The following is a 26,881-nucleotide window of genomic DNA, read 5'->3' as shown; positions in this document are numbered from 1 at the left end:
CAAACCCTATTTACATTACTGAAAATAACCGCATTTTCATGAGGAAGTTATTTTCTGTTAGTTTACGGTAGTATTTTGGCGCCCTGCTGGAATATGACCGTTTTTCAAAGATTTTTTTTAACAGCACGCCGGTGCAGGCCCCCTCTAGCCTCTGCTCGGTGGCTACTGGGTGATCCCTCGTCTGGGGATCCTCAGCCCTTCCCATGAGGGTGGCACGGATGCCCCTCCGGTGGTCCTCCTTGAGCTCTCGCACTCTGGGGCCTCTGGATGTCTGGGTCCTGGATCTCCTCCATGCCTGCTTCGTGCCCTGGGGGATGGGGCTATGGCTCTCTAGACCCTCTAGCAGACCATTACACGGGGAAACCTTTTGAATACAAGCGCGCTGACCCACACAGGTGTGCACACGCGTGTTCACTGTTCATAGACTTAAATTATACCTTTCTTGGCTGCTACTTCAAAGCACATTGTGCGCTGTCTGTCCTGCGTGCTGCACAACAACATTCAATATTTAGTATTTACTGCTCTTTACACTTAGCTAGATTAATGCGATGGTGTTGTGTTTAGTATGTTGCTCTGTTTTTTTTTGCTTGTTTTCTATTCTTTTTCTCTCAACAGGTGATCCAGGAGATTTGTTTCCCCTTTCTCACTGTCCCTCTCCCCTTCTGTTTTTCTTTTCCTTCCTCTTTCTCTCTCCCTTTCCTATCCCTCACTCATATCTGTCCCGTCTGTAACAACTGAAAATAAAATAAAATAAATAATAAAAACAAAGGTTGATCAAATGGACCAATACGGCAATGCCACGATGATCCATTTGGCAAAATATCAAGTAAATCCATTGGGTCTCCTTGTTGGTCTTCAGACAACAATTCTGATGGCTAAAGAACCAAATGGGACAGGCAGAAAAAAAAACAGTGTACTTTAATGACTAGATGCAATTTGCAGCTACTGAGAGGCAAAGTGTGCACTTTAATAATAATAATGGATTGGATTTATATAGCGCTTTTCAAGGCACCCAAAGTGCTTTACAATCCCACTATTCATTCACTCTCACATTCACACACTGGTGGAGGCAGCTACGGTTGTAGCCATACCTGGGGCAGACTGACAGAGGCGAGGCTGCCATATCGCGCCATCAGCCCCTCTGGCCAACACCAGTAGGGTAAAGTGTCTTGCCCAAGGACACAACGAGCCCGGGATCGAACCGGCCACCTTCTGGTTACAGATGTGCTTCCCAACCCCCTGAGCCACGGTCGCCCCCAAGCTTTAGTGGAACTTTAATGAACAAAGCTTCATCAAAAAAAGTCTAAGGAGCTTGGAAATAAAGCGATTTAAATTCTTTAAGTTTCTTAAAGACGTTTCAGCTCTAATCCGAGAGGTTTCCTTAGTTTTAAAACCAAGTGGTAGAGATTTACAGGTATTTAAACCCTAGTGGGAGTTGTCCCAGTCTCCGTCATCTCCCTCGTGCACGAGATCACACGAAGAGCTCTGGTGACTTGTGTCTTGCTTTTGCCATTGTAGTAGAATTGTCTCGGCTGTTCCAGCAATAGGTTTGTGCCAACATAAACCTAACACCATAGTTCACATTTTGGACAGACATGACGGTTTGAGAGAGGTCCTTTATGTACGCCGTAAACGACCATCTTTGAATATAGGGTGTGGCTTGCGACAACTGTCTGCAACTTATGATGCAGTTTTGAGATGACTTCCCAGGTGCCACAGCCTCCCACGCACATCTTGGGTCAGGTGACCTCACTAGGTCACATGACTGGGTTAGGCAAGCTCTCACAGGAGGTGTCACACGAAACCTCTGCTGATTTTCACACCTTGGCTCATGTGGTGCGGTTGATGATCAATAGCGGGTCAATGAACCTAGTCGATCCGAGTAGATACTAATGGAACTCCCACTAGGGTTTAAATACCTGGGAATCTCCAGCATTCGGTTTTAGACCTGAAGAAGCCTCTCGGATTAGAGGTGAAACGTCTTCAAGCAACTTAAAAAAGTCCAGTCGCTTTCTTTCCAAGCTCCTTAGACTACCATGGCCTGGATGACTGCGGACCGACACACACACTTCTTCAGAAAAGAAAACACTATCCCATTTCCTGTGGTGGAACTCGTTACTCAGTTGAGGAGGGCCACCGTGTAGATAATGGTTAATTGAACTTTTGAGAGGGATCGAACAGCGAGGGAGAAAACAAGCAACAGGTCGGAGAGCACCTGAAACAGGAGGCATGATAACAGATCAAGAGCAAATGAAAATCTAGATTACAAAGAATGAAAAAGTCCAAACTCAAAGACCTAGTGTCAAGGCTCTGTGTGCGGGCAGGCAGAGATGAGGATCCAAATGCAGGACTCGGAAAATGGAATGTAACTCAAAAAACCTCAGCTTTATTGCTGGCAGGAAAACAAACATAAAGTGAGGACGGAACACTGAGACCAAGAACACACAGGCATAAACTGATGGTACGACGCGACACTGAGCATGGGAAAACACAGGGCTTACAGTGGGGCAAAAAAGTATTTAGTCAGCCACCGATTGTGCAAGTTCCCCCACCTAAAATGATGACAGAGGTCAGTAATTTGCACCAGAGGTACACTTCAACTGTGAGAGACAGAATGTGAAAAAAAATCCATGAATTCACATGGTAGGATTTGTAAAGAATTTATTGGTAAATCAGGGTGGAAAATAAGTATTTGGTCAATAACAAAAATACAACTCAATACTTTGTAACATAGCCTTTGTTGGCAATAACAGAGGTCAAACGTTTACTATAGGTCTTTACCAGGTTTGCACACACAGTAGCTGGTATTTTGGCCCATTCCTCCATGCAGATCTTCTCGAGAGCAGTGATGTTTTGGGGCTGTCGCCGAGCAACACGGACTTTCAACTCCCGCCACAGATTTTCTATGGGGTTGAGGTCTGGAGACTGGCTAGGCCACTCCAGGACTTTCAAATGCTTCTTACGGAGCCACTCCTTTGTTGCCCGGGCGGTGTGTTTTAGATCATTGTCATGTTGGAAGACCCAGCCTCGTTTCATCTTCAAAGTTCTCACTGATGGAAGGAGGTTTTGGCTCAAAATCTCACGATACATGGCCCCATTCATTCTGTCCTTAACACGGATCAGTCGTCCTGTCCCCTTGGCAGAAAAACAGCCCCATAGCATGATGTTTCCACCCCCATGCTTCACAGTAGGTATGGTGTTCTTGGGATGCAACTCAGTATTCTTCTTCCTCCAAACACGACGAGTTGAGTTTATACCAAAAAGTTCTACTTTGGTTTCATCTGACCACATGACATTCTCCCAATCCTCTGCTGTATCATCCATGTGCTCTCTGGCAAACTTCAGACGGGCCTGGACATGCACTGGCTTCAGCAGCGGAACACGTCTGGCACTGCGGGATTTGATTCCCTGCCGTTGTAGTGTGTTACTGATGGTGACCTTTGTTACTTTGGTCCCAGCTCTCTGCAGGTCATTCACCAGGTCCCCCCGTGTGGTTCTGGGATCTTTGCTCACCGTTCTCATGATCATTTTGACCCCACGGGATGAGATCTTGCGTGGAGCCCCAGATCGAGGGAGATTATCAGTGGTCTTGTATGTCTTCCATTTTCTGATGATTGCTCCCACAGTTGATTTTTTCACACCAAGCTGCTTGCCTATTGTAGATTCACTCTTCCCAGTCTGGTGCAGGTCTACAATACTTTTCCTGGTGTCCTTCGAAAGCTCTTTGGTCTTGGCCATGGCGGAGTTTGGAGTCTGACTGTTTGAGGCTGTGGACAGGTGTCTTTTATACAGATGATGAGTTCAAACAGGTGCCATTCATACAGGTAACGAGTGGGGGACAGAAAAGCTTCTTACAGAAGACGTTACAGGTCTGTGAGAGCCAGAGATTTTCCTTGTTTGAGGTGACCAAATACTTATTTTCCACCCTAATTTACGAATAAATTCTTTACAAATCCTACCATGTGGATTCATGGATTTTTTTTTCACATTCTGTCTCTCACAGTTGAAGTGTACCTCTGGTGCAAATTACTGACCTCTGTCATCATTTTAAGTGGGGGAACTTGCACAAGCAGTGGCTGACTAAATACTTTTTTGCCCCACTGTATATACACAGGGTAGTAACGGGGAAATCGGCAACAGGAGGGAGACACAGCTGGGAGAGATCAGGGCTAACGAGACAGGGGGAACAAAGCTGCACATACTAACATCAGACAGGAACAAGAACCTTCAAAGTAAAACAGGAAACAAAACACACTTTACTAAGACACAGACTAGACAGAGACAGACTTGACACTGACCAAAGGCTACTAAATGATAATCATAATCACAACAGTATCAGATCATAAATCATAATATAGAAAAACACCAAGATAACTGAAACACCAAGTACCAGAGAAACATAAAGGAAAATCCATGACGCAAAAGTACCAAAACATAATGAACTCAAAATACTGGGTCCAACGGACCCAGAACCGTGACACCTAGTGTTAAGAAGTTCTATTTCTTTCTTACTTCAAATTCTGAGGCGCAGTTTGAAGTTGTAAACTAGAGTGTCCAGCACACCTCTGGATAATATTTGACTCAAATGTCAGAGTAGCAAACTCCCCTCTAGCTACATTTCATAGATGACTTGTTGGTTAGTGCCACTATGATTAATAGGCCTTCTTGCTGATTTAGAATCTTACCACTATAGAGTATATAGACTGCAGTCTTTGTCGAGCAGTCAGACATTAAAAATAAAGCAAAACAACTCTCTCAAGTTCAACTATGCAACGTATGTGTTATGTGAGAGACTCAAGTCTAATGGCTGCAATGTGGTCATCTGTTTCTGCAATGAGTTTGCACTGCTGGCTCATTTTAAACTGAATGTCAGGGGTTGAACTTTATCAGCAACTGTTCACTGAGTGTGTGTGTGTTTTAGCCTTGTGGCGATGCGTTATGGCTTCTTGTCTGCTGTGACTGAGGTTTCTGTCTGTCATGTCTCTCACACTTTGTTTTGAGGTTGAATCGAGCTCGTCAGGGCTCTGTCTATTTTACTACACTGTAAAAAAAATCCGTAAAAATACAGTACAATCTACTGTATAAACGTGAAGGAATTTTCCGTATTAGTCATTTACAGGTATTTTTCTGTATTTCTCAACTACTGCAGTGCATTGTGGGAAAAAGAACCTGAAAAGGAGGGAAAAGTAAGCGCAAGAGCAGCCATTAGGCTTCTTTCAGGCTTCATCTGGATTTTGGATTCTGAAGTTGGAGAAACTGCCTTCAAATTTCTGTGGTAAGTATTAAAACTCATGTTTCGTTTTATTAAAATAATGTTTTTCAAAAGACTCCGCGTTTTTATTTAGAAAGAATTGTTAATTTATTTGTTAACTGGTTTCGGCTGTCTCCAGACAAGTCAGGAATATTTTGCTGACTCATTTTTTAAAATAATTGTTATTTAGGTTTAACATGACTTAAGCTTTATTTTAATTAATGTTAAAATAATTTTTACTGTGATACCACCAGTTTTGCCCTTCAGTGGCTGAACCAGTTTTCATAAATATTATAGTTAGCTGTCTGTGTCTCTCTGGGTATTACACAGCTGTGACTGCTAACTAGCTAATTAGCGAAAATCAGCGATGTGGATAACTGGGAAAGTGAGAACTTCATGGTTCTAGAAATTATTCTAGGACTCTAATAAGTACTGTATCAATACCTGTGTTTTACAGTTGGCTCTACTGTACACTTTAAAGGGTTTCAGGCAAAGTTACACTAACCCTAGTTTAAGCCTCAGACCTTCCTGGCTGACGCTAGCAAATGCTAATGTTAGCCTCTGATTTGGGCTGCTAAAGTAAAGACTTTTAGCTAGCTGACCAGCATAGATTATTTCGGTGGTTAACAGACTGTAGTGGTAAAATTATTGAAAGTATAGTTTCACCTCAGCACATTTACAATTACAGTATGTCTATTTTGTAGCACATAGAAATGTTTAGTTAATATTTACAGACAGACACATTTTCCCTGTAACTGTGTTTTTACTCCAACATTTGTTGAAAATGTAATTTATGAAATGCTGAGCAGCATTTCTTGTATGTGGAATATTTTTGTCACCCCACTGTGCTAATGTGATTAAATACTAAAAATTATTACTAAAAAAAATTCAATAATAAATCAATAATAACTATTTCTTGATTGAACTATAATGTAAGCGCAGTGCTGGTGTGCAGGGGCTCTATGCCTTGTCTATATCAAGCTTTTAGCCAAATATAAGCAGAGATATTTGTATCTTTCTTAAAAATCCAGATCCTTACAGATTATTTGAGAAATGGATCAACAGCTATCACTACTTGAAGCACTTTAAGTCCTGCAGTGGAAAAATATCCCTTATTTCACCTTTGATCACACACTTTGGTTTTCCAGTGCAGAGCAATGGCCAAGAAAAGGAAAGACTTCCCCGAGTGAAAAAAAAGATGAAGATACAAGCTGGTGATGATCCAGAGCAGCTGGTCTCAGGAAATGAAGAAAAACCCTGATCACCTTCTCTACAAACACAAGGTGAGTTTAATGTTGTGGTTGATTTAGTTTTTCAAGGTATGTATGTTACTTTAATTATAAACTGCTTTTGTTGCAACAGAATGGTGTTATGTGTATGCAACTCTACGTGAATTATAATCCTTTGTAGGGCTGCGTGATATGACCAAAATCTCATATCCCAATATAAGACGTATCTCTCCTGATAACGATATATATCACAAAATAGTGCATTTTCTGTAAATTCTGTGATTCTCGGGCAACTCGACTTATGTGAAATGTTTTCAGTTGGGCGTCGTGTACCTGGAGTCGAGTGTTTTGACCGATGCATGAAACTATACATTTTTAGACATGAGTTTAAATGGCCGCCATTTTCTTTCTGAGTATTTATTAGATGGCGTGCTGCAAGGAAAAGCCTGTTCTAACGTTTGAGTCTAAGGATTATTTTGAGCACCTGACGACTCTTTTTTGCTTTTCATTCGTAAACTCTCTCGAAACTCTTTCATGTGATTCTTGTGTAGGTGGTTAAAGAGGTTTGTCGTGTTCGAGTGGTGGTGGGGACCAGTTTGTGGCATAATTTGCATAGTACAGTTTTCTGGGGCGTGTCAGACTTTTCATAACCAAACCATGTCCATGCTACAGAGGTAGCCCCTCATTTAACAATAAGGTCCTCGATTTCTTTTGACTGGTCCTTCTAGTTCTGCCTCATCCTTGCTGGCCATGCTGGTATTCTCTGTGCCTTCATCTGCGTGGTGACTGTAAGCGCCATTTATAGTTACTTGATGTTTTTATTTGAGGTCATTTGTTTGATGCATATTCTGAAATTTTATGTTTGAGAATAATGTATATCATTTCAGTTTAGTTTGAAAAGTCTCAACAGAAACTTGAGCTTTATTGTGAAAGGTTTATGTGGAAAATAAACAAGCGGACGGCGGAGCCACACGATGGTTTTATCCTCATTGTTGGTAACGAAAGTACGCGTAAAAACAGTCACTTGTCCGTCCATAGTGTGGTTATTTTAAGTATAAGAGAAGGAGAGAACTTTAAGAAATAATATAGCAACTACAGTGACCATCAAAACCATGAAAAAAATATTGCCGTAAACAGTTTATTTTGCAACACCACAAAACAAAGAATAGTGTATAATATGAAACGATAGACATTTTTATATCGTAATCTGATATATATCGTCATATCGCACAGCCCTAATCCTTTTTTTGTTTATGTTGTTTATGCTCTAGGTTAAAAAAAATTATAAAAATACAAACTTTTTAAAAATGACTTGTTGTTTCTCTTTTTTTTCTCAGAATAAATTGCGACTAGTCTCAATGGCTGACACGGAGGAGCAACACAGCGACACGTTAACTCCGACTGCTGCAGTTCCTGTATGAACTGAGCAACTCTTAAAATCCAAGGAAAAGCTGAGTGTATTTTACTTAAAGCTCAGATGGACCTTGATGTACTAACATGCAGGCTGCATTCAGGACTTTGTCACACTGTTATATGAAGAGCGGTAACAAGACTTTGTAGTAATTTGTCTTACTATTGTCTTATTTGTTGTGATTTAGGGTCTGTGCGCACAAGCAGAGGTTTTTGTTTGTAACTGTAACCTCGTTTTCAGAGCCTTGTCTAACATTTAATGGTCATGAAATATGTCAGACTTTTTCCTCTACTTAACCAGCTTAGAGAATTTGAACACCGTGGAGAAAAAGGTGTGCATTAAGGATTTTGAACTATGATGTTTAAGTGTTGTCACTGCTGAGGATTCGTGGACACAGATCCTTATTCACTATGCTGCTGTTTACAGTTTAACTTTTCATCAGAACAAGCACTTCTAATTATACTTTGCTCCTCACTGACAAAACAAGTCCCGTAAATACACTTTTATCTTTAAGTTTGGGACAGTAATCTGTCTTAATTTATTATGTGTTGTAGTTATCATATGGGGAAAAGTCCTGTGGTTATCCATCAGTCCTGTTCGAATAAACCCAAAGTTCAGGAACATCTTCTTTAGATCTGTTCAGTTGTATTCATGTGGCACCACTTAAACAGTCAACAAATTTTGACTCAAGTATGTTATATTGTAAGGTAAAGAGCCCAAAGAGTTAATCTCAGACAAATGTTCACACAAATGTGAATTACATTCACTTCATTAATGAAGTGAATGTAATTCAGTAATCAAAGGTGTTTGGCTATAACTGACTACATGTGTATACTGTATCATAAGTGGACAGAGATGGATGTAAACCACACCTTAACCATTTGGCTGAGGCAAAACTACCACAAGGCAGTGATTCTAACTAAAAGGTACTCTGGATATTATTAAATGTGAACATGTCGTTAAATATGACATTTTTTGTTTGTCAGGTGTCCTGTTTGAAGAAAACACTTGGTAGCCACTTGAATGAATGTAAATAAACACATTTACATGAGGGCAACCTGATTTCAAGGTAATAAAAATGCTCAAATTTGAAAGCTTGTGAGTTATTTTGTTCATGTATCAGCTGTTTAGTAGTTTTATGACAAGATGGATGCTGTCATTATATTTAAGTATAGTGTTTGAGTTAAGGAGAATAAAAGAATATTTAACATTAATTGTACCAATGTTGTTGTGTACGAAGCACAAATTAATTTAAGTTTTAATTTATGAATTTTTGAGTACATGGTGTACTAGGTTGTAATTGCATAGAAATGTACGTTTAAGGATATAAAGAACTATATTTAATGAGTTACAGTGAAAAGAAGTGCTTGGAAATAGTAATATAAACAGAAATTTCAATTTTTCTATTAACGGAAAATATCAGTTAATGATACAGAAAATATACTGTGAATAAACGGAATTTTCTGTTTTATAGCTGAAGGAAATGTCCGTAAATAGTACAGAGAGTATACTGTAAATCTACAGAATTTTCCGTTTTATCATTTACAGAAAGGTCCGTCAAACCTCCGTAAAAAAACAGAAAATGTACTGGCAGAAAATTACCAGGACATTTTCTGTTTTTCTACGGAATATTTTTTTACAGTGTATAGCTTTCAACATAACTCCCATTAGTTTGATGAATTTGAGTTGCTGACTTAAATAACACTACCACTGAGAATACTTGGACACATGGAGTCTTGTTCAGGATGAGCCACATGCTGTGGAGTTAGACCTCATGTTCCCACTCAACTCGATACCTGTATCTACACCCAGATACGATTCCTGCCTTGAGTCATCCAGATGACTTAATTAGCGCATCCATATCGAGTGTTTGCGTAGAGAGTAGATTAATATGCTGTCAGGAATAACAACCACTGTTTAGGTCACCTGAATGGAGCAGAACAGGCTGGAAGCGTGGTGCAGTTTCTCTGAGTTGGTGGTACCACAGAGTCTTTTCCCCACAGTCACAACATGCATGTAAGCGTGTTTATCTAAGCTGATTGTAGCAGTGAATGTGAGCAAGAAGGGTTGTCACTCTGTCTCTGCAATATTCAGGATATTCCCAGCTTTTCCTCTAGTCACAGTATTTACACACATCCACTATCTCACAGCAGTAGCTGCTTAACTTTGGGAAAGCAACATGGCTCAGTTGTGGTCTGACATAGTGACTGATTCTAGCTGCAGTCAGTTGGTTCTGACGATACTCTGCAGCTTCCATGTCCACAGAACATTCAGTCCATTTTAAATGGGCTTTGGTGCAGAGACGCAGACGGCAATGTTCACATGTGGCTTCTTCTTTTCACACTGCAGCTTTAACCTTTAGCTTTGAGGGCTCTTCCTCAACTTCCTCCGACCACAGGTACAACATGCCCAGGACCCACTACAGTTTGCATACAAGGCGGGTGTCGGAGTGGAGGATGCCATCCTGTACCTCCTACACAGAGCCCACTCACACCTGGATGGGGGAAAAGGCACGGTCAGGATACTGTTTCTTGACTTTTCCAGTGCCTTTAATACCATCCGGCCCTGTATGCTTCAGGAAAAACTGAACAGGATGGAGGTGGACCCCTGCCTGGTGGCTTGGATCTCCGACTACCTCACCGACAGACCACAGTACGTCAGGCTGAAGGACATCACGTCTGACACAGTGGTCAGCAGCACAGGAGCCCCACAGGGAACTGTGCTGTCCCCTCTTCTCTTCACCCTGTACACCTCTGACTTCTGCTACAACTCTGAATTATGCCATATTCAGAAGTTTGCAGATGACACGGCCATCATGGGGTGTATCTGGGATGATCAGGAAGAGGAGTACAGAAGTCTGGTAAGGAACTTTGTCGCATGGAGTCACACAAACCACCTGCAACTCAACACCTCAAAGACTAAGGAACTGGTTGTGGACTTCGGGAGGTCCAGAGAAGGTCCACTGCCGGTTCAGATAGAGGGGGAGGAGGTGGAGGTGGTCAACAAGTACAAGTACCTCGGGCTGTGGGTGGACAATAAACTGGACTGGTCATGCAACACAGAGCACCTGTATAAAAAAGCCCAACGCCGACTGTACTTCCTCAGGAGGCTGAGGTCTTTTAACATCTGCAGGAAGCTCCTGAGGATGTTTTACCAGTCGGTGGTTGCTGGAGTACTTTTCTATGCTGTGGTGTGCTGGGGGAGCAGCACAGCAAAGAAGGACTCATCCAGGCTGGAGAAACTGATCAGGAGGACTAGCTCTGTGGTCGGCATGAAGCTGGACACTCTGGTGACAGTGGCAGAGAAAAGGACATTAAAGAAACTGATGGACATTATGAACAATGCTGGGCATCCTCTGCACACGGCCATTAACAACCAGAAGAGTCTGTTCAGTGACAGGTTGCTTTTCCCAAAGACAAGAACTAACAGACTTAAAAACTCCTTTGTCCCACACGCCATCAAACTGTTTAACTCCTCTCTGGAGGGGAGAGGGAGGGGAGACAGGAGGACAAAGGAGGGGGGAACAACTAAGCTGTAGTGCCTCTGCACCTCACTGTACAATACCTTGTGCAATACTTTTTGTAAATAGTCAACAGTGCAATAGACTCAATACTTGAAATGTGCAATTCACTTGTATTTTTATTTTTTATTCCTATTTATTCTATTTATCCCCTTTGTATATTTTATTTATATTTGTCTCTGTATTTATATATGTGTGTGTGTGTGTGTGTGTGTGTGTGTGTGTGTGTGTGTGTATATATATATATAACAGTTCTGTAACTGTAACTTCGGTCGTTGCTGTGCTTTTTGGAAGTCGAATTTCCCAGAGGAACCCACCCGAGGGATTAATAAAGTTCTATCTTATCTTATCTTAACCTGCAGGAAGGCACAGTACTGTATTCACAGGCAATGATTTGTGGAGCTGTTCCTGAGCCCATGCAGTGGTTCCCACGACAGAATCATGCTTGTTTCTAAATGCAGAGCCTGAAGATCACGGAGGCCCACTGTTGATTTTCAGCCTTGAGATTCCTCCAGATTCTTGGAATCTTTTTTAAAGTGATCTTCAAAGTCTTTGTAATTTTATATTATAGTTTTTTACATTATAGTGAAGGGTTAGGGTTTCCCTTTTTGGACTGCAGTTAACGGTGGGTTTATCTGAATTTAACTGAATCATTGGTGTTGTGTTTGCTCTCATTTGTTCATATAAAGTATTTATAAAAAGTGTGTGTGTTTAAAAGAGCCTAATTAGAAAGTCTATACACCACAACAAACAGTGGTCACTAAATTTTTTAAATGAGTGAGTCTTTAATAAGACAAGCTGGCTGTAGTTAAACCTTTACTCAAAAAGCATCTCTAGACCCAGCAGTCTTAGCTAATTATAGGCCAATCTCCAACCTTCCTTTATATCAAACATCCTTGAAAGAGTAGTTGTCAAACAGCTAACAGATCATCTGCAGAGGTTTATTTGAAGAGTTTCAGTCAGGTTTCAGAGCTCATCACAGCACAGAAACAGCTTTAGTGAAGGTTACAAATGATCTTCTTATGGCCTCTGACAGTGGACTCATCTCTGTGCTTGTCCTGCTAGACCTCAGTGCAGCGTTCGATACTGTCGACCATAATATCCTATTAGAGCGATTAGAACATGCTGTAGGTATTACAGGTACTGCGCTGCAGTGGGGCCTGTTTTATCTTAATGACCTTGTAGTACCATATCACCCTATTAGAGCACTTCGCTCTCGCTCTGCAGGCCTACTTGTTGTTCCTAGAGTATTTAAAAGTAGAATGGGAGGCAGAGCCTTCAGTTTTCAGGCCCCTCTTCTGTGGAACCAGCTTCCAGTTTGGATTCAGGAGACAGACACTATCTCTACTTTCAAGATTAGGCTTCAAACTTTCCTTTTTGCTAAAGCATATAGTTAGGGCTGGACCAGGTGACGCTGAATCCTCCCTTAGTTATGCTGCAGTAGGTGTAGGCTGCCGGGGATTCCCATGATGCACTGGGTGTTATTTTTTCTATCACCTTTTTCTATGTGTTTATACACCCATCTGCATTTAATTAATAGTTATTATTAACCTCTAGCTCCCTTCCCCAGCATGTCTTTCTGTTTTCCTCCCATCATCCCCAACCAGTTGGCCCCGCCCCTCCCTTTTTTGTTGTGATTTGGTGCTATATAGATAAAATTGAATTGAATTGAACTGAATTCATGAATTTACTGCAAGTTTGACTTTGGCTGGTATGTTCCACTCTGTATTGACTTTACAGTGACAGCTGTGAGTCTAGTACAACTATTTTAAGAGTCTGTCTAAACAAGAACAAAGTTGTGGACCACATGAGCTGGACAGCAGAACCATGACTCTCTACTTTAAATGGTTGTCAGTTTCCTTGATGTCTGAAGGTCAAATAGTGTCTGTCTGTGTGTCTTTAACTTTTATGACTTATGTAGTCACGGTGAGGATTAGGGATAATTCAACTCGACCATCTATCCAGACCTGTGTGGGCCTCAGGTGCCGTTTCACTGTAGAGACTCACAGGAATGGATCATTTTGATAAGCCCATTCAGCTGTTATGGTTCCACTGATTGTTAAATTGATTAGACATGACTTCAAAGCATGCTTAAATGGCACAAGTTATGTAACAATGGGCCCAAAGCAATGACAGCAGTCACTTTCTGATGGTCTTTAGACAGAATGCAGGTGTGGATTGTCTTTTGGCTGCTTCTAGTTTGGTATTAGTTATGTTTCTCTTAGATCTTCTGTGTTAGTCTGTCATGTTTCTTATCTTCTTGTCCATGTCGTGAAGTTGTGTTGTCATGTCTCCTGATTTATTTTGAAAGTCTTTGTCCTATGTCAGTGTAGTCAGCTTTGCTTCCTTTGTCTCGTTATGTCAGATTAGTGTCAGCTGTTTCCCCATTTGTTTCCATTTCCCCTAACCACCCTTGTGTGAATTTAGTCTGTTCATTCATTGTCAGGTCGTCAGCTTTTCTTCGTCATGTTTCCATGTTTCCAGGATTTTCCATGTTTATGGTTTTGCTCTTTGTAATTTTTGATCAGCATTCAGTTTTCCAAGTTTAGTTCGAGTTAGTTTCCCCCCGGTGTCCGTGTGCCTTTTGGTTTGCAATGTTTTTATTTTTTATTTTTTCAGCCTTATTAAACGGCTCGCTTTTTGTTAACATTCAAGTTTTGTTCCACGTTCCTTGGTGTGTGCGTTTAGAGTCCTCTTTGTCACCCCATTCAGTCTGCCTCTGCCAGACTGTGACAGCAGGTTTATGATGCTTTTGCGCTGGCTTCACATTTCAGAACTGGAAGCTGTGCATGTCCACTGTTTAGATACGGTTGATGATCACGGACAAATCATTTTTGATATGGGTGGTGTGAGTCTGTCTGTCTGTAAAAATTAGATTAAGCAGTTAGTCAGAGATGGCGAAGCTTCAAACGCCATCACTAAAATAACTGTAATTCAAAAAAGGCTGAGACTGGATGTGATTGTCTCCATGTACGTGACCGTCCAAGAAACCGTGAAAGGATGTGCTCAAGTGCTCCCTCCCTCCCTGTCTGTGTGTCCAGGGAAATGGCTCCCATATTGTCTGTCTTGTGACCGGCGTCCGAGAGCTGTCTGGACAGGACGGACCAAAGCGGCTGCTCGTCGTAAAGCTGTCTGTGATTGCAGCAGCAGGGGGATCACAAGGTGCCCGCTCCTCTCTTGTGGACTCTAAATGCCAAACTGCGTCTGCTGTAGCCTTTGACTTTTATATAAGACGCAACAAGCAGCAGGAAACTTTACCGATGCCTGATTATTTGATAGTGCCAAGAACATTTGTTTTTAAAGTTAAATAAAAGTGCTACACACACGTGTCTGATCTCACACGATGCATGTCTCAGGTGGTGTTGACAGCAGCATTACTGTCTTAAGACCTGCGAGAAGTAACAACATTGGCTTCAGTGAAAGTGATGGCACTTTGAACAACGTCCACTGTGTTTGTGTAATATATAGGACGAGTCAGATTTATTATTGTTATCGGGGGCGACCGTGGTTCAGGGGGTTGGGAATCGCATCTGTAACCGGAAGGTCGCCGGTTCGATCCCTGGGCTCTCTGTCCTGGTCGTTGTGTCCCTGGGCAAGACACTTTACCCTACTTGCCTACTGGTGTTGGCCAGAGGGGCCGATGGCGCGATATGGCAGCCTCGCTTCTGTCAGTCTGCCCCAGGGCAGCTGTGGCTACAACTGTAGCTGCTTCCACCAGTGTGTGAATGTGAGAGTGAATGAATAGTGGTATTGTAAAGTGCTATATAAATCCAATCCATTATTATTATTATTATTATTATGGGCCATAGGCTTTTTGGACATCTACACCCATGAATGCAGCCATACGCGTTTACTATTGTGTTACTTTAAAAAAGTGTTTAACCCTCTGGGGTCCAGGGTATAACATTTGGTTGTTTAGGAAGATTTAGGAGTGACGGCGAGAGAGAGAGAGAGTTTTGAGATGTGAGAGATTTTAACTACTTCTGATGTTTCCTCTACATTTCACCTTCACTAGTTACTTTGCCTTGTTTGGTGTCATTCTTTTCAGCACAACCTCACGTGTCTGAATTTACAGTTATGTTTTCATTTTGACTACTGTGTTAACACAACTGATCTAAAATCAGACAAAATTCAATAAGATGCCACACAAATTATTTGTGTCACTTCAAAAACATAATTTCTGTCCACTATAAAGGAAACATCACAGCCTGATACCTGCAGGTCTGACAGCAGCAGGTGTGTCACTGCTGTTTCTACCTGGAGACAGCAGTCGCCTCATTGTTCTGACACACAACACAACACTATCCACAACACTACACACTAACTACACAAGACAACACATTAACTACACACTCCAAACATCTCTCACATCTCAAAACTCGCTCTCTCTCTCGCCGTCACTCCTAAATCTTCCTAAACAACCAAATGTCATGTTGCCATATCAACATGGTGCATTTTTGCACCAACATGAACGGGCTGATTTTGGTTTGATTTTTCTTTTTTGCTCATTAGCAGAGAGGTCTCGCTGCGCTGTCCTCAGACAGTAAACACACGTATATATTGTTTATCATGACTCTGGTTTTACGTGGCCTATCAGCACAATTTAAAAACTGGCACCTTGTTGCTTTGTCATCTTGAAGTGGTCATGTGATCGGCTTACCACGACTACTTTATTCTTCCTCAGTCAAACAGCAGCACTCATGCCATTGTTTTGCCCCCTGAGCTCCAGGTGTTGTGCCAAAAAGTGATCGTCGGGCAGAAAGTGATCGCTGTCCGCGGGAGCGCAGCTGCTTAAAGCTGCAGCGCCCAGATTACTTACAGCTACTTCTGTGCAGCTGATATAAGATGCTGTAAACTACAGACAGCTTCAACCGTCTGTTTGCTGTAAAATAGTAACGCGACCGCGCCGCAGTTTCTTGTTAGTAACGGAAACGGCGTTGTAACGATAGGAATAGTAATTCGATTACTCGTTACTGAAAAACGTAACGCTGTTAGTAACGCCGTTACTTGTAACGCCGTTATTCCCATCACTGCACATAAATTGCCAGATTCTGTATGTTTTGCAAGTAGAACATATCAACCTATATATCAGAATATGTGTGCTATTATAAATATATTACTTTATGTATTATTATTTATTTATTGTCCCTAGTCTTAACAATTTCACAAGCAGTTAAAAACTTGTCATTAAGGCTCTTCAGGGTATCTAAACTGGACTGGGCTGCACTGAGGCTTGACCTGAGCAGAAGCTGCCGTAGCTACCATATGGGCATTACTCTGATAATAAAAGTGTTCAGCAGTGTTGCAAAAGACAGGGAAGTTACATGTTACATGCACAAACTATCACATAAAGTGTCTCTGGAAAAAAGAGTGTAGAAAGGCTGCATTCACCATATTGTAGCCAGTGTATCCCAGTACAAATGCACATGCCCGACCCAAAAATAGAAATGATGGCAGCGATGAAGTAAAAGATATGTAACACTAGACCGTGTCATCACTGCGAGCCAGTGAAGGGGTTGGATCGCACATCGTGTTTCACACATGTCTGAAATATAATTACAGAAGTCGTTGGATGACAGCTAACAGAAAAACATTAGAGACGTGTACTTTTTATCTCTTGGATTATCGTGCTTTAGTAGTTGTGAAATATACATACCGATCAGTCGTAGTTTTTTTAGGCATGCTATTCCAAAGTGGACACCAACACAAAGCCTATGTCTTTACGAAACAGGAGTAATGCAGCTTATTTAAGATTACAGAACCACGAAACAATCTAGTATAAGATTAGTAAGTATGTATAATAAACCTTTCTCCATATTTCATAATAATGTGAAGCAAATTCAAAAGATGGATTCTGTTCATCTGGACGTTTTCAGTGGGAGAACTGAAAAGACCACGAGTGGCTGCGATCACTGCGATAGCTTCAGTCATTGTGCAGATGTACTGTTTAGAAGTCAGCTGAGACTAAGGAAGTCACCTAGATGAGTGATGAAACATTTCTCCCACTGAAAACGTCCAGATGAACAGGATCAGCTTTTGGGATTTCCTTACCCGGATGACTGAACATGCATCATGACATGAAGCAAAGTCTTGTGCTGAAATCTGGTGTTCCTTCAAGAGGATCAAGTCCAAATACAAACCCAACATATCCACAAGTTCGCCAGCAGTTAGTTACACCCTCACACCTGAAACATATTCCTTTAGTTATCATCCATTTCATGTGCAGATGTTGTTCAAATCTCGGCCACTAATCGAAGCAAACATAAAGTGAGCCAGTCTTGTCTGAATACAGCATTTTTATCACAGTTTAAGAAATCTCACCAACAATGGCAGAAAGAGCAGAGACTCTGTTTTCTAACAACATTTCAAAGTTTCGACATCTTTTCTTGTTGGCTCATGTTATTCATCCATTTACATTTTAAACAGCATCACTAGGAGAGCGTGCTGTCAACTTCCTTCCTCACCTTAACGTGAGCGTACCAGTTTATTTATCTCCAGCTAACAATGAGCTTTATCTTTATATGAAGTTAAAATTGATGCATATGTCTAACTGATGCTGGTATCAAAACACCTCCAGAGACAGGGGTGAATTCTTACAGCAAAAATAAACTCATGAAGGCGCTGCTCTGACACTTCGGTCTTTATATACCAACATCTTTGTCTTCTTTTCTTTATAAGATGTTGTTAGTGGACAGAACAGCTTATGATCCAATAATTACGCGTGGTTCTTCCTATGGTCAAAGCAAAACAGAGAAAAATCCTAATGCGTTAGTAGTGCCTCTTACTTAATGTTTAAATCAACAGTTTTCTTGTGGTAAGGTAATATTGCTGTACAACAAAAACAAAGTAGCGTAAGTCAACTACTGCAGTAATCCATATGACAAAACGTCCCCAGCTAAATAAAGAGAAATCTCACTTTCTCATGTACACAGGATGATGTCAGAGCCTCACAATCTGAAATGAGGTCTGAAACAACTACTGATGGAAAGTAAGAAAAACGAGGAACAGACATTAGGACAGTGAAGCTCTGACTTTGGTCTGATGCCAAATGTAATTTTTTTGTTTTAAGCTCCAAAAAAGGCCCCAAAATGTTTTTTGTTCACACCATGACACATGTAGACAAGCATTCATTCAGAAGACACATTTTAACCACAACATTGTTCTCTGACGTAACATCCTGTTTGATTTGAACATAGCAGGACAAAAAGACAGAACAGGCCCTATAAACTGGAGGAAGTGCTCTGATGCTGAACTAAACCCGACTGAGATGCATATGAGACATATGTGTGTATATGATCAGGCAGAATCACTAGTACACTACCATCTTGGAAGGTATGAGTTTCCTATTATCACATTATCACTTACAAAAATATAACAATAATATAAATATAATAGGCATACATGCTTACATGCGTGTAGTATTGGGTAAAAAAGGGAAATAACCTTCTACACAGTCTACACAACGCTAGGTATTTCACCAGATGGAAACATTTTGTAAATAAAGAATAAATCACCCAACGCTGTTAAACCAGATTCCCCTCTTAAGTTTAAGTTACACCCTATTAAATTTTCTTTTTCCTTCTGTATAATTGTTATATTTTACTAATAAGAATATCCCTGAGTATCCATGATACTCTTGTCTGTTACTCACTGAGGACCTGATTTTGTGAGGTTGCTGCTGGTCCTTGGAACTCGCTTCTTCCCGCCGGTCTTCTGCATCTCCTGAGCACTCTGTCTGAGTCACAGTCTGGTAAAGAGTCTTAGAGGTGTTTAAAGTAAGGGAAGACAGACCAAAGCTAAAGTGTAGAAGAGCTAATAAGTCCAAAACATTTAACCTTGAAACATTTCACAGCAAGGGAGTTAAACTGTGAATAGTGAACACTCTTCCCTTCGCAGGCAGCACAGTTTGAAGAGTTATGACCCTGCTCTGTCTCCTTTTCACTCCCTCCCAGACACAGACACACACGCACACACGCACACACGCACACACACACACACACAACATTAACTTTTATTACCTCACTCAGACATCCATACCCAGAGGACCAAATATATTCCTCCCTCGTTTCTCCCACTAAGGTAAAAAGGGTTAAAAAAAAACCATGACACAGAACTAACAGGATAAAACTGAGACATATGCCTCAGCTTTCCAATGACGGTAAATAAAACATCTGGCATTTCCAGTTTTCATGTCTGCATAATTTAACTGGTATTTAACTATCTGGAAAATTTCTTTGTAGACAGTCAGTGTGGCAGCTTCCAGGGATATCCCTCTCTTGCAGGATGGCAGGAAGTACTGGGTCACAAGTCAAAGCTTGAGTCTCCAGTTACACCGAAGCACTGATTCAGAGGAGGAAAATGCAGGAGGACGGTGAGAAGACAGACGACCTGGAACGATGAAAACAGAGCGACACGTGAGAAGAAAGCAAAAGTAGTGTGTATACTGGGAGTGAGCAGGAGGGAACACCCTGAGAATATGAGCATTAGCAATAAATAAATATAGTCAGTCGGCTGACTGCCAGGGTGGAAATGGACCCAGGAAGAAACCTCCTGCAGAGCCAGGCTCAGGGAGGGGCAGCCAGCTGCTGTGGCCGGGTGGGGGTGAGGGGAAAGAGAGCAGAGGGAGACAGGACACACTCTGATAGAGAGGGCCAAAGATTAATCATTACACACTTATTAGTGATTAATGAATTATTATTTGTCTAATTATTTAATAATTAATTACATAATTAAACACCAGTGTCAAAATAGTGGTGTCCAAGTCCCCAGCAGCTGGTTCCACAGGAGAGCAGCAGGAAATTATTCAACTCTTCATCTCTTTAATACATATATTTATTTTAACTAGTTTGTGTCATCTGACTTCTTGAATGAATACAGCTGGGTTTAAAGCTGGGCTTTGTCTTTAAAATGTTTAAATTTAAAATCATTCTCCCCCCATTCTTATTCCTGTCTCTCTGTAAATAGTTATATTTGATATATTTATGTTTAATGTTTGAGAAGTTTAATATTATTTCAAATACATTTTTGTAATGACTAATGTCTCAGTTCTACTACACCGCAAATACTGGCACACAACTTGACATGTAGAATTGATTTCATATTATACTAATGAAAAAATATACTAGGAACACAGTGAAGGCCAGTTATTTAAGAGAATAAAGAGAGGTTAGGTTATTTTGGAGGCAAGCTCCATTTATTAAGAATTATTTTAAAAAGGCAGGAAAGCTCTTCAGAGGTTTGTGGGTGGCTCAGAGCCGTTGTGGGGAAGTCGCTGGGACTTCAAATGGGCTGCTCTTTTGGCTGCCAAGACGCTGCTCCCTCCGCCGAGAAGTGGGCCATCGCCCTCACCAGGACAGCCTCTGTGGAGTTGTTGGCTGCTACACGACCCAGGCCTGTTTTGAAAATGAACCTGTGATAAGACAGCATATCAAGATAGAATTGTTATTATCATATAACTAAAGATGAACCAGACTGTTCACAGATCTAGCTCTCAGTTTTAAAAAGCCTGGTGACTGTTATAGAGTCAGCTGCAGGGATTATATACAAATATTCAACTGGTTCTATACCAGAATTAAACCAGGTCTAAATAAAACAAAAGAAGGACTTTATAAGATAAACCTTCTGAGTATCACTACAAAGATTACCTACAGTGGTCCTCATACCACCGTTTGATATCAGCAAACATCGAGAGCATACACTGATATGACACCACAGCCATGCTATCATTCAAACACTGATAACAGCATACATCGAATATGGACTTGATGAGACCTTTTGAGTATGACTATAAATTTTATAAACAGTTGTCTCTAGAGCAGGGCGATATGACCAAAAATATTTATCACGATGTACATTTGAAAATTTGCGATAAAGATATAACTGACACGAGACAAAATACTTTACAACTCCACAACTGTTAGTGCAAAAACCCATCAATGTATTTTCACTGAAACAAGCAGCTGTTTTTTATCTGCATTAAAGTTATATAAAAACGTAACAGTGCAAACTCCTCGCTGACAGTTTAACCAAAAGGTATTTCCAGTGGAAACTGGCCGACACATCCTCAGCACAACCATGTATAACATCCACAAAACTTAAAAAGAGGTTAAACACACACAATACGGTAACATTATGTTGAAGCACAGTACGTATCACTCCGCGAGGCTCCGCCTACGATAGCCGTAACGCTCCCACAATCCATCAAGCGGTGCGGCTTCGTAGCTCAGCAAAGTCGTACTGAAACATTTGACAGATTTTCGAGCGCCGTGCACATAAAATCGTTGCAAATTGTCCCTAATCATCACAAAGTATGGCAATGTGAACACTGCATCCATGTGACCAACGATTTTGATCAGTGTTGTCACAAGTTGTTCTAGTGTAAAATCTTCTGTGGATTGAATTGCTGGAGTCTCCCATGAAAGCCGTTTCCTCCTCCACAGAGTCGACGACCTTGCGTTACTGCTGAGCTCAGCTCAGCTAACTGCAGGCAGTCAGTCAATTTTTCTCCTCGCACCAAGGAGGCTTATGCCAGCCCACATCAGGTGCCTGATTAGCAGCACAGTGAGCATGGACCCAGCTATAGTGCATTACCATGTCCAGACTGAAGGCCAAGTTTACAAATGCTGCACCATTTAAGGGAAAATAAACAGGCTTTGCAGTGATATAAGATTTATTTTCAAGGATCATTGTTACGTATTCCATAAAGTATTTTCTCATCTGCCTCCACAAGCACATGAACTTTAGTGCAATCCCATTAATAATTGATAGGGTTTAATATGATGTCGACATTCCCTATAACAGCTTCAACTCTTTTGGGAAGGTTTGAGTTGAGGAGTATGTTTATGGGATTTTTTTTTTTTACCATTCTTCCAGATCAGCGTTTGTGAGATCACATACTGGTATTGGATGAGGTCTGCTCACAGAAGTTCATCCCAAAGCCGTTCTACCGGGTTAGGATCAGGAATATGCACAGTTAGGGGCCATCCCCACAAACATCTTCATCTTCTACAAGCTTAGTTGGCTATAGTCATTTCACCACAGATGAAACATCTGCAGATAATTGGGCTACACAAAGACCCTGGCACAGAGTCGTCACATGTCACTGTGAGGGTGGTGACCAAAATCTTGCCACAAAGTCAGAAGCATGTCTTTGCATGTTAAATCATGAAATGTTCTTTTCATGGAACCAAGGGACAGAGCCCAACTCTTGAAACAACCTCACACCATAATTCACCAGACGTTATACTTGGCACAATAAGTGCCATTCTCTTGGCAACCATCATACCCAGACAGACACATGTGAGCCAGCACTCCAGAGAGCACGTCTCCACGGTTATCAAATCCATTGGCAATGCTTTGCATTGTGCTTGGTGATGTGAGAATTGGATGCAGCTGCTCGGCCTTAGAAACTCATTCCATGAATGTCTCTACGCACTATTCTTGAGTTAATGTGAAGGCCACATGAAGTTTGGGGTCTGTACCGTTTGACTCTGCAGAAAGAAAGACCTCTGCACACTATGCATCTTAGCACCTGCTGACCGAACTCTTTGATTTTACATGGCTGAAAACGTCATCGTTGAGTTGCTCTTCCCATTTGTTTCTACGTTGTTTTCATACCACTAACATTTGACTGTGGAATATTTAGTAGTGGGAAAATGTTATGACTGGACTTGTTTCAAAAGTGTCCTCCTATCACAGTGCCATGCTGGAATTCACTTCTACACAATGTTTGTGCAGAAGCAGTCTAATGCTTGATTTTAAACAACATGGAAGTGACTGGAACACCTGAAATAAATGATTTGGATGGTGAGTGAATACTTTTGGGAATATAGTGTCTGCATTTGCTATTACAGTGATGTTTATTCCCTGTTCATTTGGAAAAATTCCACATTTATTTTATGGCATAACATTTTACCACTGTGTTGTTTTCACTTATGTGATGATGGTGTTAACTAGTAGTAATATTAGTGTTCGTAGAAGATCATTTAAAGCACACACAGAAAGTGCATCAGAGCCATTCTCTATGAGCTTAATGAAGCATGTGAATTTTAATTGAAAATGGTTTTGATGACACTTTTATCTGAGCGCTAGTGCTGACTTATTACAAACTACCCAGTAACCAGTGTTGAAGGCTGTGGACACAGGACTCATCATACAAGTAAGTGCAGCCTATTTGCTGTCAAAATTTGAAAGAGTTTTGATATAAACCCTTAAATATAAACGTTGTATATTAGAAAAATATACTTTCAAAACATTTACTTTCTAAGTTAAATCTAAACCTTCCTTTTCAAAGTAATAATAGTAAATGTAACTATAACAATTATAATTAATTCAATTATTATAATTATCAATATATAACTATAATAATTGGTCCATTAGTGCCATAAAGGTAACCAGTTGCTTGCTTGAGACAAAACAACCACAAAAGAAAACAAAAGAAAACAAAAGGTAAACTTGACTTTTTCCTGCAAAAGCACGAATGTTATAACAAACTCTGCTGTATTGTGTATTTCTTGTGTGACAGTGACTGGGTTGCTTAATGGGACTGCATTCATTGACTCTCCATGGTCAAATCCAGAAAAGTGGGTTCTGGTGACTGTGTTGGGCTTGGAGATGACCATGGGTGTTATGGGAAACAGTTTAGCTCTGCTTGTCAAAGTTCTGGTAAGGAGGTTTGATTGTTCCTCACACTGATGTTTCATCTTAGATATCTTTGTGTGTAGAAAACCAAACCACTAGAGGAAGTTTTATCAATGTTATTCTTATAGAAATCAATATTTACCATTAACTGACAATTACCAGTGGTTTAATTGTTATTCACTTGTGTTATTATATCAAAAGCAATGCCTCATTATGAAAACACCCTTCTGCTAGTAAAACCTTGTCTATTATTAGCAGATTTTAATTTAAATATTTTAAATTAAGTTCTTAATCAACAAGAAATGTTTTCCTGTTCCAGAAATCTTGAGGTTTGTTAAGATGAAACTTTGCAAAGCTAATACCTGCTGCCATGCTCTTTTAAAGAGGAGAGGCTTTCTTCTGACAAACAAGTCATACCAGTTCTGTCTTTTTCTAATAGAACTGTCTGTCAGGGTTTCTGGGTCTTTGACCCAGTATTCTTAGTTCATGTTCACTGTTTATATTCTGTCTGCTTCACCTCCTGTTTTATTGTGTTAGCCTTGGTCCATGTGCATTATGTTCCGTCCTCTTCCCGTTTATCATTAGGTCATTATGTTCAGCTGTGTACTCACCAGGTTCTAATCTCTCATCACTCAGCCTGTGTATTTATGTCCCTCAGTTCAACCAGTCCAATGTCGTGTCATTGATGTTATTGTTCTCGCCGCCGTTAGGTTGTCCTCTGTTCAGTTCCGTCAGGTCAGCCGGTCAGTTGTCAGTCAGTCTTTCATTCATCCATTCAGTCAGTCGTCCAGCCGGCCAGCCGTTTCCTACTTCTGTTCTGTTTGTTCACTCCGTTGACAATAAAACACCAATCTTCACCTACCTGTGAGTCCAGCGTTTGGGTCCTCCTTCTTTCGTCCACGACCTCATCCTGACAGAATGACACGACCCGTGCCACGAAGACACGATGTGGACCCAGCGGACTCGGACCTCTTCGAGCGGCAGGACGCAGCGCTCTCCATTTGGGCGGAGAAGCTCAGGTGGAAACAGCGGCTCTTCTCAGAGAGGGAGCACGTCTTCGAGGGGACTCGTCTGGCTCTGGGCGGGCCTCGGAGACGGGCGGTCCTCCACCTGCTGCCTCACCTGCAGCGGAGCATTCGCCGCGGAGAGTGGGCGTCACAGGCCAAGCTTCGGCCGCTCGCTCTCCCGCTGCTCCGCTCCTCGCTCGCCCGCCAGCTGTTCTACTCACCGGACCTTCAACCTCGCCATGGCACAGCGGCTCCGCCTACCACCTCGGCTCAATGGAGGCTCCCGTGCCAGAGGCTCATCTGTTTACCCCGCCCGCTTCCTCTACCCGGAGAAAGCGGCACACACGCCACCGTAACATGGACTATTTCCAGCCACTCCCGGCGGTGAGTCCCAGTGACTGTTTGCCAGTTGACTCTTCACATAAGATAAATAATAGACGCCTCTCCGATTCATGGGGAACGTCCCTCTTGGACGACAATGTGGACTGGGTAGACTTTTTCTGCTCTGTTTCCCCAAAGACAGCTCAGTTAAAGACTGTAAATAGCGGTGGCAGGAAGACCAGAACACTCCCCAATAAACCCGTCAGTATCACTCACCCAGTCGTTATTTCCACACCCATTATTCAGCCATTTCCCACCAGCATGGGGGCCCAGCCTACGCCCACACCAGTGCCAGCCCCCAGGAGGAGGGCAGCTGTGACCCGGTCTGCCTCCACACCTGCTTCTGTTTCTCAGGTGGGGGTGACTGGTGTCCAGCCACCTTCCGTGCCCGTCCCAGCGCCCAGGTTGAGGGCAACCAGAACCCAGCTTGACCCCCCTGGAGGCTTGGAAGAGCTAACCGGTCCACCTGCCACTTCACCTCTTCATCCACCTCCTGATCCAGCTTTTCATGCCCTCGCACTATCACTGGTTAGGCTAGCTGAGGTGTCCCCTGCTCAGGCCCCAGCTTTATTAGCCCAGGCTGCACTTTTGTCCCCTTCACTAGCTCACTCTTTAGCTCAGCCATTAGCCTCACCGGCCTCTGTTTATCCATCAGTCTCCTTAGTCCAATCAGTTCACTCACCTGCTGTTCAGCTTCCAGTCCAGTCAGTTCAGTCACCTGTAGCTCAGTCTCCACCTGTCCTCCAGTCACCTGTAGTCCAGTCTCCACCTGTCCTCCACTCTTCTGTAGTCCAGTCTGCCGCCCAGTGCCCTGTAGTCCAGTTGCCTCCTGTTTCCCAGTCGCCTGTCCACCATCCCGTCCAGTTCCCGGACCTGCAGCCACAGCACCCAGAGCCAGCTGTGAGCTCTCCTGCTCCTCAGCCAGGGGTTTCCGCACCCGCTGGCCCGGCCGCTCCTCAGCCAGAGGCGTCCGCGCCTACTGGCCCTGCCTGTCTCCAGCCAGAGGCCTCCGCTTCAGCCATGCCCGGCCCGGCCTCTGCCTCCGCTTCAGCCATGCCCGGCCCGGCCTCTGCCTCAGCTGCACCCACGCCCGGCCCGGCCTCTGCCTCAGCTGCACCCACGCCCGGTCTGGCGTCGGCCTCTGCTTCTGCTCCGCCTGGTCCAGCTCCAGCCTCAGAGCCTTCAGCCTCAGAGCCTTCAGCCTCACCTGGCCCAGCCTCGTTTGGGTCTGGAGCTAAACGGCCATTTTCTAGACCGCTGGCTAGGCCACTGGCCGGGCGCCATCGCCGTCGTGGGCGGCCCACAGACCCTCTTCGCCTGAGTGGCCGCCGTCGCCTTCCGCACGGCCGGCCCCCGGACCGCCTTCGCCTGGGTGGCCGCCGTCGCCTTCCGCACGGCCGGCCCCCGGACCCTCTTCGCCTGAGTGGCCGCCGTCGCCTTCCG

General features: G+C 42.5%; 2 protein-coding genes and 1 long non-coding RNA gene across 4 annotated transcripts in view; 2 read left to right on the top strand and 1 right to left on the bottom strand.

The window, feature by feature from the left end:
- Window positions 1–19,325, bottom strand: part of LOC146707023 (uncharacterized) — a 53,109-nt gene extending 33,784 nt beyond the window's left edge. The window contains exon 1 of one of the 2 annotated variants that reach the window (XM_085458340.1): window positions 19,063–19,325. In XM_085458340.1, the coding sequence (XP_085314466.1) occupies window positions 19,063–19,130 (68 nt within the window). In that variant the 5' untranslated portion in view covers window positions 19,131–19,325. The remainder of the gene's footprint in view (window positions 1–19,062) is intronic. The other variant, XM_085458339.1, reaches the window with a different exon arrangement.
- The window catches only part of LOC146707021 (uncharacterized), a 49,506-nt gene that overhangs the window by 4,000 nt on the left and 18,625 nt on the right, over window positions 1–26,881 (top strand). The window lies entirely within an intron of this gene.
- LOC146707024 (uncharacterized) lies at window positions 5,148–9,457 on the top strand. Its single transcript, XR_014920732.1, has 3 exons — window positions 5,148–5,275; window positions 6,400–6,534; window positions 7,818–9,457. It is a non-coding gene; the product is annotated as an uncharacterized LOC146707024 (long non-coding RNA).

The sequence above is a fragment of the Copadichromis virginalis genome, linkage group LG6 (assembly GCF_057382275.1).
Source record: "Copadichromis virginalis isolate Kocher_CV1m ecotype Utaka linkage group LG6, C_Virginalis_male_GT1.1, whole genome shotgun sequence".
Taxonomy (NCBI): domain Eukaryota; kingdom Metazoa; phylum Chordata; class Actinopteri; order Cichliformes; family Cichlidae; genus Copadichromis; species Copadichromis virginalis.
Note: the sequence above shows the minus strand (reverse complement) of the source record. Positions and strands in the feature narration are given on the sequence as shown.